The 11,520-nt window shown below is 47.5% G+C and overlaps 1 protein-coding gene across 2 annotated transcripts; it reads right to left on the bottom strand.

Annotated features, from left to right (window-relative positions):
* Window positions 1–420: 420 nt before the first annotated feature.
* LOC114512278 (cytochrome c oxidase assembly protein COX20, mitochondrial) lies at window positions 421–7,262 on the bottom strand. Of its 2 annotated transcripts, XM_028531154.2 has the most exons (4): window positions 7,128–7,262; window positions 1,561–1,675; window positions 1,381–1,444; window positions 421–688 (listed from the first exon to the last, which is right to left on the bottom strand). In XM_028531154.2, exons 1-4 carry the CDS (start codon window positions 7,167–7,169, stop codon window positions 556–558), a joined length of 354 nt encoding a protein of 117 aa, XP_028386955.1. In that variant the 5' UTR covers window positions 7,170–7,262; the 3' UTR covers window positions 421–555. The 2 variants fall into 2 exon arrangements, with proteins under 2 accessions (XP_028386955.1, XP_035871953.1); XM_036016060.1 differs by lacking the exon at window positions 1,381–1,444.
* Window positions 7,263–11,520: the final 4,258 nt, after the last annotated feature.

Here is an 11,520-nt window from a genome sequence, read left to right as displayed (position 1 = left end):
CGAAACCACCAGGAAGGCCCCGGCCGGGGGCTCCGGCGGGCGGAGTGTGGCCCGGTGCAGCGGAAGGTGGTGGGTTTGGCCCTGGCCGGGGTTACCTGCAGGAGGCAGAGTGTCTCCCACATTCGTGTGTGTCTCTCTCCCCCTTCCCTTCCTCTCCCAAATCAGCAAGCATATCCTCAGGTGAGGGTTTAAAACAACAAAACAAAACAGGAAGTAGTCCCTCATTTTTTAGAAGGTACAGTAATTCAATTATTTTTTTTCCTAAGGCAAGTTTTAAAACTCCAACTGGAAGAGATACTATGTCTTAAAATGCCATCATTTACAACTACTGAGTATGACAAGTCCACTGCAGGCTGCACGAGTGCAGACTAACAGGGCCAGAGTACGTTCATAAAATACTCGCACGAGTGTAGAAAAGACTACCACTTAAACACACACTTTATTTACTGGGCTGGAAGCCTTCGTGGGGTACACACGGCGGTTGACGCAGCCAATCCCAGCCTTGCTCACACCCACAGCAGTGAGTTGTACGTGGGTTTCTCTGCTCGCCCCTGTTCAGTTGCTGCTGTTGCTTTGTTTTCTTTCAGGATCAAGGTGGGTACTTTCATATAAAATCTTATTTTTAATTCCTTCTCTGGCGATTCTTTCCCGGATCCTTTGCTTTGCATAATTATACCTACAGTGGAACCTGGGAAGAAAAGAATAAGAAGAAGTCATTAATACAAAATTTCTATAGAAACATATGAGCTCCTGTAGTAACGGAATTTAGGAACGCTTCCAGATGAGCACCCTGAGACTAGATACACCCATTCTAAACTTAGAGTGTTGTTTTTGGATGGTTTGGTGTCAAAGACAGCTATGAACATATTCTTTTATTTTTATTTTGTATGTTTTATATAAAATGAGGGTTTTTATCACTTTAGCTTAGTTTTACTTGCAGAGCTTCACATAAGTGGAACCAGGACTTGGGGTCTGGCTTGTTGCTCAGGAAGGTAGATTTGGTCGGCTGTGCTGTATCGGTTGGGAACGCATTCTTAAAGTAACAGCAGGTGTGATGGGCAGAGATGAGCTGGGCCTTGGGGGAAGTTGGAGGGCAGAGGCCTTCCTAAATGAGGTGTAAACCGTGACTTGGTGCTAATGGCATGTCTCATGTCATAGAGTCATCTGTGCATTCACAGGTAGTATAGAACACGAGTACATGCACACTGCAGAGATTTCAGGCATTCTGGCAATATCATTTTGTAATAAATTTCTATTAAAAAGTCCTTTAAAAACTTCTAAATCCTTTTTAGATAACGGAGGGTGCAAAGGGCATGTGCTTTGGAAGTGGCCAGACCTGCTGTATCAGGGTGCATCCCCCTGCACACTCAGCGTACATACCAGCATCCTAAAGTCACCACGACGAATCCTCCTGCTCCGACATCACACGATCTTCTGATTCTGCCTGTCAGAAAGCACAGCCGCTATAATTACCACACAGGACACATGACCTCATCTAGGAAATAGAGCTGTTCGCCACACTTAAGTGTATGTTATTTATACAGAACAAAGCATACTCACTAGTTAACAAGAAGTGTCCGAGGCCAGCCACGACAGATCCCAACGAACCGTATAATATCGAGTCCCGTGCACAGGGAATGTTCTCAACATCTAAAATTCCCAGGAGCTTGAAGGGCTAGGATAGAATTTTTTTAAAAACCTAGATTGAACAATAAATACTGTACATCAGTGTTTCTGCAAAGATCGGCATCTGCTGTGTGGCGACCATGAGTCGACCCATTTGCCCTGCCTGGTGATGGCCCCTCGGCCCGCGTCTGTGTCCAGTCCGAACCTCACAGCGGGAAGCCTTGAGCATCTAACAGACCAGAGAGTCCCGAGCAGTAGAGTAACATGCCTGGGTTAAACTCTGGCTAATCAGCTAATAAACTTTGATAATCAGCTAGTTTGGAAACAAACGCACATTCTATGAACTCTTTAAACATCCGTGAGGAGTTTGGGGGGAGATACGGGGTAAATACAGTTTTTCTAACCATGTTTGCTTACAGTGTTAGTGCAGTGGTGCTCTAAGTTCCTTCTTGGTGTCAGTGAGGCGAGTGAACATCAACTGTAAACAGGGATAAATATATGTCGTGCAAAGATAGAGCGTGGGCAGTATAATTTCTGGTCTTGTTTCCTTGCCTGGTAACAAATTACACTTGATTGTATTTATCTAGTGGTCGTCAGCTGAGGGCAGGACCGACATTTTTAAGTCATGTTTCATTATAGCATTTCTACTGAATAAAGAAATAGAAAACCTATACCATTTTCTAAAACCTGATTAAATGCAGGTTTCCAGTAACATAGCTTTTGAAAGGAAGCTACTTGTCCATTTGAATGGTGGCATAATGTGAGGGAGGACCTTAACCTAGGGGGAAGGAGGGTTCTAGAAGAGGCATCATAAAGGAAAAACAGATGGGAAGAAATGGGGGAAGGAAGTCAGATTAAAGGTTGAAACATTTTTTATTGTATTTGTCTCCTGTGTGTATTTCCTTAGCTTAAGCTTCTGCCAAAAGAAGACAATGTGACCTGGTTCATAATAAAGCGGAAATTACATACTCTTTCGGATTCTATTCCATTTTTCTTTGGTCTCTCCTGTCTACTCACCCCTTTCCCGCACACCCCCAAACCATTCCTCCCTTCATTAACACAGCAGGTGCTCATTAACATTGCAGGATTTAGTTTTGAAAGGTCTTTAATACAGATCCTCATATACAAAGGGGTTGGGGAATTTGAAATTTTTTTTTAAGACAAACAGGAGTTTCATATCCAATTTTCAATGGTACCTTTTAGAACCAGCATGTGGGAAGAGGCCAAGGATTCTGCTAAACATTCTACAACACATCAGCCCCACTTCTGACGGGGGGGGGGGGGGGGGGCGGGTGGCTGTGAGTGCCATGTCCTTCACATACCTGGTGATTCGTTCTCATGACGACCTCTGTGAGGTCAGATTTTATTCAATTGTTTTTAGAGACAAAGGGATAGAAGCATCGATGTGCAAGAAACAGATTGGTTGCCTCTCGCGTGTCCCCACATGGTAACCTGGCCCGCAAGCCAGGAATGTGCCCTAGCTGGGGATCGAACCAGCCAACCCTTCCATTCCCAGGCCACCTCTCACTCCACCGAGCCACACCAGCCAGGGCATAGATATATGAATGGATGGAGAAACCAAGGCTCACAGGGTAGTCACTTCCCCAAAGGTCCCATCTAGAGGGTGATTTAAAGACATAACACAACTGGGTATCTCCAACTTGCATCAAAACTGGGTAAGAATGAACAGAATTTAAGACCAGTTTCCCTTTACTAGTAGAGCATTCTCACCTGAAGAGTTCAGACCAGCAATTCACAACCGGTGTGCTGCAAGAATGTTTTACGACGTGCAGTACCTGAGGATTTAGTTGGGCAGTGACCTTTTTTCCTTAGATTGTCACATTAAAAACGTCAACAATACCTGTCTGGTGTGAATGAGTCAAACTTATACCTAGTGTTTTTCTTGTTCGAGTGGCAAGAATTTTTTGTATGCCGAATTTTGGTAATTTGTGTGTGCCAGGAGATGAAAGTGAAAAATCGCTGGTTTAGACTGGTTGCTGTTAACTCCCAGGAGCAAATACGAACTGTGATGAACTAGTAGTCTTCAGCGTATGAACTATAAGTCTCTGAACCAAATGAACATTTCTGCTTCCTCATTAGTCTGCTGGTTTAATGTGACGTTAATGAATTTAAACCCTTAAACTTAAGGACATTTTAGGCTAATTATTTTTTTTATAGACATGCTTTTCAGCTTAGATTTAGAAAAGCAGCTTTTCCAGCTCACCTTGATGGAGCTAAAGACAGTTCAAGGTTTCTTTCTAAGCCAGAATGTCAGTTTAATAATTTATAGGAAATAGATCAGATCAAATTAAGCCACCTCATTCCCCACTGCCAGTGTCGTTGCCTCGGCGCCCATACGGATGAACTGGCTGTATTCCTATTGAAAACTAATCCTAACAGTTCTGAAGATGTTTCTGCAGTCACCCCATTCATTTGCATCGTTTTTCCTCTCAGCACTCGGCATAGAAACACACAAAACCCTTCAAACCCCGTTCCTCCCGAGCCTAGGGGAACCATCCCGCCTGGCTCCCTTCACTGCCAAGCGGACATTCGCGGTGCTTCCCACCGAGAAACCACCTATCCTCCTCACTTGAGCTCACCCCAGTGCAGCACCCCTCCACCGCACAGCACCCAAGGGCACTGTTCTAAGGTACCCATTTCCCCAAACCCATAGTTCTCCACAGCAGCACTTGGCCCAAACCATGTTTTTGAAAGTTTCTTGAGCTGGTTTCAAATATGGCAGTGTCTCCTGGTTCTCTCTCTCACTGGCTCTTGGCAGGTTTGTTGCTCTCCCTTTCTTTGTTGACATCTAAATGTCCAAATGCCACCCCTCCTCCCAGTCCAGTCTCTCTCCTAGGTGACTCAACAGGTTTCAGTTAAATGTCACTTACATCATGACGCACAAATGTGTAAGTCAAACTCGGATCTTCCCCAAGCTTTGATTTCATCTGCCTGTTGACACCTCTTCTTCTAGTAAGCACCTTGGACTTCGTGTTTCCAAATCATACTTTTCAGACCTTACTACTCCACCATCAGACCAAAAACCTGGGAGCCATCCCTGATTCCTCTCCACGAAACCCATGCCCAGTGAGTGTATCAGTCAGCACGTCTGGAGGGAACCAAATGCGTCCTGAACCCACCACTTCCCGCCCCCACTGCTGAGGCTGCCATCCCGTCAAAGGTCCTGATCCCGCCACATGGGTGTCCAGCCCGCCGGCTGCACGCGGCCCAGCACAAAATGGTCGATTACTTAAAACAACTTTGTAATTACGTGTCACAGCGTTTTGACTGTGTGGCCCAGAGATGCCAAAGGTTGGGCACCCCTGGGTGACCGTATCATTCTGTGTAAGCCCCCCTCGGCCTTCGGATGTGCTTAGAATAATGAATGAGTCCTACAGCTCTTGAAGGCCCTGCGTGACCAGCACCTACCCTCCTCGCATCCCGCTTTCCCTCGGCCTGCAGCGTGCTGGCCCTTCCTCCCAAAACGCCCACACGGTTGTTGCTTAGCACACACACTTTTCTCCCAATTCTTTGCCTGGCTGGTTCACCAAATGAAATTCTTTCTTTTCGCTTGATTTCCCCAGCAGTGTGTGAACTACATGAAAAAAGGGATTTTGCCTATTTTCATCAAAACTATACCTTTAGCACCTGGTTTAGTGCCTAATACTCAACAGGTAGTCTGTAAACCTTTTTTTGAATGGGTGAATTCATAGATTTAGAATTTACCTAGAGCACTTTCCTGGTAAGCATGTACCAAATCCCATATTTTAAACTTTCTCAAAGAGCAAAGAGAGAGAGCAGAGGAAAGTTTTCAAGGGCTAGTTCTATCAGGTGTGCCAGCTGGATTCCTTTCCCATTTTTATTGTAGCTTTGCTGATTCTAAAGATCAATCCCTGGATTGTAGTGGAAATGATCTCTGAAAAATTTTTTTTAAACTACAGGCCTCCTTTTCTGACATTACCCTGGGATGCTAATTCAGAGTTAGCTTATATTACTCTTATTATGCTCTCCTTGATGAGATTTGATAGGTACTAGCGTTTCAGGAACAACTTATTTACAAGGCTTTTTATAGTATTTGGTTTTGCTGATGATGAGCCAATTAAGTTGGTCATTGATTTTTTCTTTCATGGAATTCTTTTATGAATTCTCAGTGGATTAAAGCACCCATATGACCATTACATGACAGCAGTTATCCATCAAAGCGAACATACAGAAGGGATTAAAGCCCCAGCCAAGATCCCGGTATTCTCACAGAACAATCTAGAATTTCGTGTTTGGAATATGCGAGTTTCAAACATGGGTCCATTTTTTACACTAAGCGTATTCCGAATAGTATATATACAAGTCATTAAAAACACAGGGCACCACGAGCTGTGTAAATTGGCAAAATTGGTTGCTAAGTATGGATAGATTCTATCCAACATTTGTTTCTATTTACCATTTGATGACCTGCTATCTTGGCCAAATATATTCTAAATCTACAGACTAGGAGCAATTAGGCACACGGTGGGTCTTTAATATTTGTTCATGATCCTTTATCTACTGGAGTCCCCGCTCTTAAGGGGCCCAAGATGAAGAGGGGACACATTACTAACTTCTGGTATAATAAACGGTGTAATGACACAGCTACGGGAAGATGGGGACACAGAAGCACCTTACACTACTTTGGAGGTTCAGGAGATCCTTCAGGGGAGACCAAAAGCGCAGCTTAGCTTTAGAACATCTGGAGGAAAAGTACGAGACGCCAGACTGGGCAGTCAGGGGCTAGGTGGACGGCTTGACGTTATTACCGGCCAAGGTGACAGCATGTCCTAAGACTGGATTTTAAGCCGAGAGGTGAAATTACCCAGTTGACAGGTTAGCCCGTCCTGACAATCGTGGTCGGTGGACCTCGGAGGGCAGAGCAGGAGGCGCGAGTAGCAGCCAGCTACGGAAGCCACTGAGTACCTACAGTAACAAATACTGCAACACTCCACCGGGTCGCGGGGACGCCAGGTTCACGGGAAAAACCTGTCTTTCCCTCGGCTCCTCCCGCTCTGCATGTAGGACTATGGGAACCTAACCAAGCTCCCGTTCCTCGGCATTTCTGGATCCCTCCACGTTAAGTGTCGTGAAGTATAAAGCATCAAGGACAAGGCACCTGTCCTCGGGGAGCTTACAAAATGCGCCTTTCCTAGTAAATTATAGTGGCAGTGCGAGGCCCTGGTCAGCAACGCTTTCCGCCCAAGGACTCAGGGTGGTTAGCTGTTTTACAGTGACCCGCAGTGTGCAGGAGCGGCAGTCCCTCCTCCTGCTACTTTTGGATACTTTTGTCCTGGCAATGAAGACCAAAATACCGGCGGGTGGGGGCGCACATTAATAGATCCCCCCGCCCCCCCCCCCCCACACACAGTGAGGAAGCCCAGGACACGTGCTCCGGCCTCACGTCTCCCAGCTGCTCCAGAGGCCGCGTCCGTAAAAGGCGCCCGCCCGCACCCCTCTCGCCCCCGCCCCCGCGTTACCTTCCCCTTCTCGGGCTCGCCGGGCTCCGGCGCGGCGGCCATGGGGACGAGTCCGCACCTCCAGCCCCGCCCCGGGCCTCGGCGAGCGGAAGCCCCGCCAGCCACGCACCGCCCCCACCCCCGCCCCCGCGCGCCGGCCGCCATTTTAGGGAACGTTTCTCCTGCGCCGCGGCCGCGGCGGCCCGGCTTGTCTCCTTTGTTCGTTGACCGGGCCACGCCTTCCCCACTAGGGGCTCCCCCCGCCCCGAGGAAAATATGGACTGTAGGAGGGGGTGGGCTCGGGAAGCGGCCCCGCATCCCGGGCTGCCGGCGGGGCGCGGGCGGCACAGCGCCCTGGCACTTGGAGACTGCGCATCTTTTCTCCCCAGCCCCCGCCTTCCGTCCTAACCGCCATTTCTAACCGTCGCCCGCGCGCTCGTGCTCGCGTGCACGGCCGGGCGCGCGCCGCGGGGGACGGAGGGAGCGGGCGCGCCGCCGCCGCTTTGTCCTGCGCGCGGGGCCCCCCGCCCGGAAGTCGGCTGGCGGCGGCCCTCGGCCCGCGTCCCCTACGTGTCCTTTGTCCTTCCGGCCCGGGGCCGAACCTCGGGTGCTCTGGGCCGCTCCAGCCGGCGGCGGCCGCAGCCATGTGGCCCCGGGCGCCGGCTGCGGCAGATTGTGACCCCGCCTCCTCCCCTTTTTTATTTACTTGCAGTACTTAAGGGCTTTAAAATAGCACCACTCGGTTCGCCTAAAGGAGACTGGGGACAAAATGGAGGGAGCGGCTCGTTACTGAACGTGCGCCAGGACGTTTGTCCGCTCCTGTAAGGCGCCGAAGGACTTGGAGGTTCAAGTCGATGAACCCCAAGTCGTTCGGTGGTGGTCCACGGTGCAGCCCTCCCTACGGCTGCGAATTAACGTGAAACCTGAAATGCTGCGGGTTAGCGAGATCAGTGGAGGACGGGCGCGTGCTGATCTGGTGTGAGATAGGGTCAAGCCAGTTTCTCAGCAGGCTACGCACAACGCAATTACGTTTTCGGTGACTTTTCTTTCCCCATCCACCCTCACGTCAATGTCTTCGTGATTACCGTCTGCCTCCTCCGTATCTCACGCTTAGTCTTTTAATATCTCAAAATGTACTCCTAAGATGTTGAGGCTTCAGAGCGTGACATTGTGCAAAGTCATGCTGCTTCTGAAGAAGCCGCTGTGCCTGGCGCACACCAAGTGCTGGACAAAATTGGCGATGATTCTAGATTCGCTCTCGTTCATTGAACGTTTTCTTCTTATACCGTGTAATGACCTTGCTTCCATCAACATTTAATACTTTTCTACAATCCCAATAAAATAGACAATTTATGATTATGTGTAACGGTTATTTTTTTTTTTAATGATTAACTTTTGGGGGAAATTGGACAGCTGCAGACGAATTAAATACTCCTCTAACATTTATTGGGAAATAGAAAAAAAAAAGTCACCCCACCCCTGGTATCCTGCCAGTTTGAGGTTCTCTGGCTGGAATTCTTGAACTAACTGCTTTGAACTCTTGGTTGGAAGGTAATGTTTAAAGTAGTAAAATTCCATAAAGGAGTGAGGAATTCTTTTGAAGTATTTCCTAATTATGTTGTAAATGAAGGAGAACTGGAAAAGTACCAGGTAAGACACCATAAAGCCGTCCTATTTTATTTTTTATTGTGACTTTGAACATTGCTAGAGTAAACTTAGTTGAGGTTAGTTGAGGTCCATTTCATTTGTCTTTGAAAATATGGTCATGTTTTTTATATTAATTTTAATTTCACAAAAGTTGCAAAATACTTGCATGTTTGTTTTTTTTTTCATTTCCATAGTTTACAGAGTGAAAGTAAAAGTCTCTTTCACTCTCACCCTTTTTCTCCCCTCTTTAAGGTAAACACAACCAATAGTTTGATGTGTCCCTGAACTTTTCTTCTCTTTCTTAGTTAAAGCACTGGAATACAGGGTAAAAGTGGACATCTCTGTGCCATGCCTGCCCCATACTTGTGCATACATACACACATCTGTATGTTACACACGTCAAAATAGCTGCACTATAATTTGCATCCAATAATTTACTTTTTACCGTTCAACACCCTATCTTGGAAATGTTTTCATGAAAGTACCTATAGATTTGCTCATTCACTTTAAAGGCTGCTCAGAAGTCCCTTACTTGTTTTCTTTCTGACACAAGAAGTGTCCATTTTTTCATTAGTCCAAAAGATGTCCCGGAACATCGTGTACATTTTCTGGTGTGGACCTGGACACAGCTGTTTCTCCAAAGAGCTGTCCCTCCCTCCCTCCCTCCCTCCCTCCCTCCTTCTTTCCTCTCTTTCTCTTTCTTCTGTTCTTTGTAGGCATAATAACATTTGGAAATCAAGAACTGGTCACTAGGGGAGCACACTGTTCCTGGGGTGCCCCTGCTCCTAGGCTCTTTCACTGCACAGAGGTGGAAAGAAAAGTCTTGTTAAACCACGAATGTATATTGCTGTTCAAATTAGGACATTTACAGTCCCGGACCAGGGATGCCCATTGCTATGAGGTGCCGTTGCTCCTTGGCCTTTTCAGGAGACAGTTACTGCCCGCTGTACAACAGTGCGTAGGGACGGGTGCCAGGACTGTTCCTTTCCTGGGTTTTATGCTCAGCTCTCTTTCATGTGGACAGCCTGCTCCTAGGATATTTATACAGCGATTTGTTCTATCTTTCTTTCTTTCTATCTATCTAATCTATCTATCTATCTATCTATCTATCTATCTATCTATCTCTTACTTTTTCTGCTTAGAGTGCTCCCCACCAGGGGTGTCTAATCATGTTGTCTTTTTAGTTTCTCTCTCTGTGGCTAGACCACCAACGGGATATGCACTCAGAGGCATTTGTTGCAGTTGGTCGAACATTTTGAGAATATAAAAATCTCTCTGCCCTTTGTGTACTTTTTGTAAGAAAAATATTTCCAGGAGACATGTTTGAGTAAATCCCTTGAGGAAATGCACCCCACAGAGAAAGGGCTCCTCCCTTCCAACCGGCCCCCCTCCTGCCTCTCCAGTGCGGTCGGGGCCAGTACGCACTCACCTTTGTGAGTCCTGGGCTCCCTGCCAGGGCCTTTGCGTACCGTCCCCGTCCCGGGGAACCACCTCTACCGCCAGATGAGTAAAGTATTTGTACTACGGTTCCACAGATGAAAAAATTAACTCTCCAAAAGGTCAAGTAACTGCCCAAGTCACACTATAAGGAAGTGAAAAGTTCAGAAATCAATGACAAGTATGTCTTGTCTGAAACCCTACATTCTTTTCCATGATCCCTGTGAGGAATAACTTTATACCATGTGTAATATTTAAGTCTGGAACTCTGTTGCACCCCAGTTCAGGAGAGATTTAGCGTGTTTATTTGTTACAGCTTCACGCTGCATCTGGCCTGTTCTATCAGCTGTCTTACTAATAGCCCCGACTGGAAATGCCCCAAGGGCAGGAGAACCAAGGAACTGTTGCTAATGTGACAACGTGGGTGGACCTTGGGAACAGAAGATGAAGTGGAAAACCCCAGATGTGAAGGTGGATATGCTGTGTGTTACTACTTACTGAAGTTCAAAAACAGATAAAGTAAATCCATGCTTCAGAAGCTGGGTGGCGGGGGCAGTGAACGGGAGCTGGCCGCAGAGCTGGGTGCCAGCTGTGCTGGTCCTCTGTGTGGGTATTGGCCACAGGGGAGTGTTTGCTCCGTAGAACATCAACATTAGGTTAGTGTTATCATTCTTATTGAATGGAAAAGGCAACCAAGGCTTGGAGAGGTTTAAAAAGTTGCCCAAGGTCACGTAGAAGAGGCTGAACTGACCTGGTACCTCCGTTTTCTCCAAGGCCCACTTAGCTGCCACCTCTGCCTGGAGGGAGAAGAGGAGCGTGGAGAAGGCATTCTGGGTGCAGGAGGGCCCCGCTGGGGTGCGAGGCTGGCGGGGTGGGGGGGCAGCCCATAACAGAGTGCGTTCCTGAGGCACCTGGGAATGTCCCAGAAGGAGGGAGGCTGGCTGGGTTTGGGCTCCGGAGGGAGGCGGGGGATCCTTCCAGGCTTCTGGGATAAAGGAAAAGCCGTGGTGTCGCCATCCGTCAGCATCCAGCTCTCTCCCACGGAGACGCTGCCATCACAGCGGGAGGGATGCCTGACCCCACCGTGTTGCTAATGCATCAACCTGAAATCTCAAAAAGCAACCAGAATGAGTCATTCTTACTATACATGCATGCCGTATAAATTTATACACACATGTACACCCGTCGGCACTATCACACTGTCGGGATTGCCCAAGAGCCATGGAAAAATGACATACTAACAATTAAGGTCAAAGGTTAAGATCTACTGTCTCACTATCTATTGCAGCTTGTAGTAAAATTCTAAAACTCAAGATATCTTTTTTCTCAG

This window comes from Phyllostomus discolor, chromosome 15 (genome assembly GCF_004126475.2).
Source record: "Phyllostomus discolor isolate MPI-MPIP mPhyDis1 chromosome 15, mPhyDis1.pri.v3, whole genome shotgun sequence".
Lineage (NCBI taxonomy): Eukaryota > Metazoa > Chordata > Mammalia > Chiroptera > Phyllostomidae > Phyllostomus > Phyllostomus discolor.
This window is presented reverse-complemented; position numbering and strand designations above follow the sequence as displayed.

Excerpts from the sequence above, each read along its gene's own strand:
- LOC114512278 (XM_028531154.2), bottom strand. The coding sequence starts at position 7,169 with ATGGCCGCCGCGCCGGAGCCCGGCGAGCCCGAGAAGGGGAAG. Across the intron at positions 1,676-7,127 it reads GCGAGCCCGAGAAGGGGAAG|CCCTTCAAGCTCCTGGGAAT; the intron begins GTAACGCGGGGG and ends ATTCTATCCTAG. Across the intron at positions 689-1,380 it reads GTGGTGACTTTAGGATGCTG|GTTCCACTGTAGGTATAATT; the intron begins GTATGTACGCTG and ends TTTTCTTCCCAG.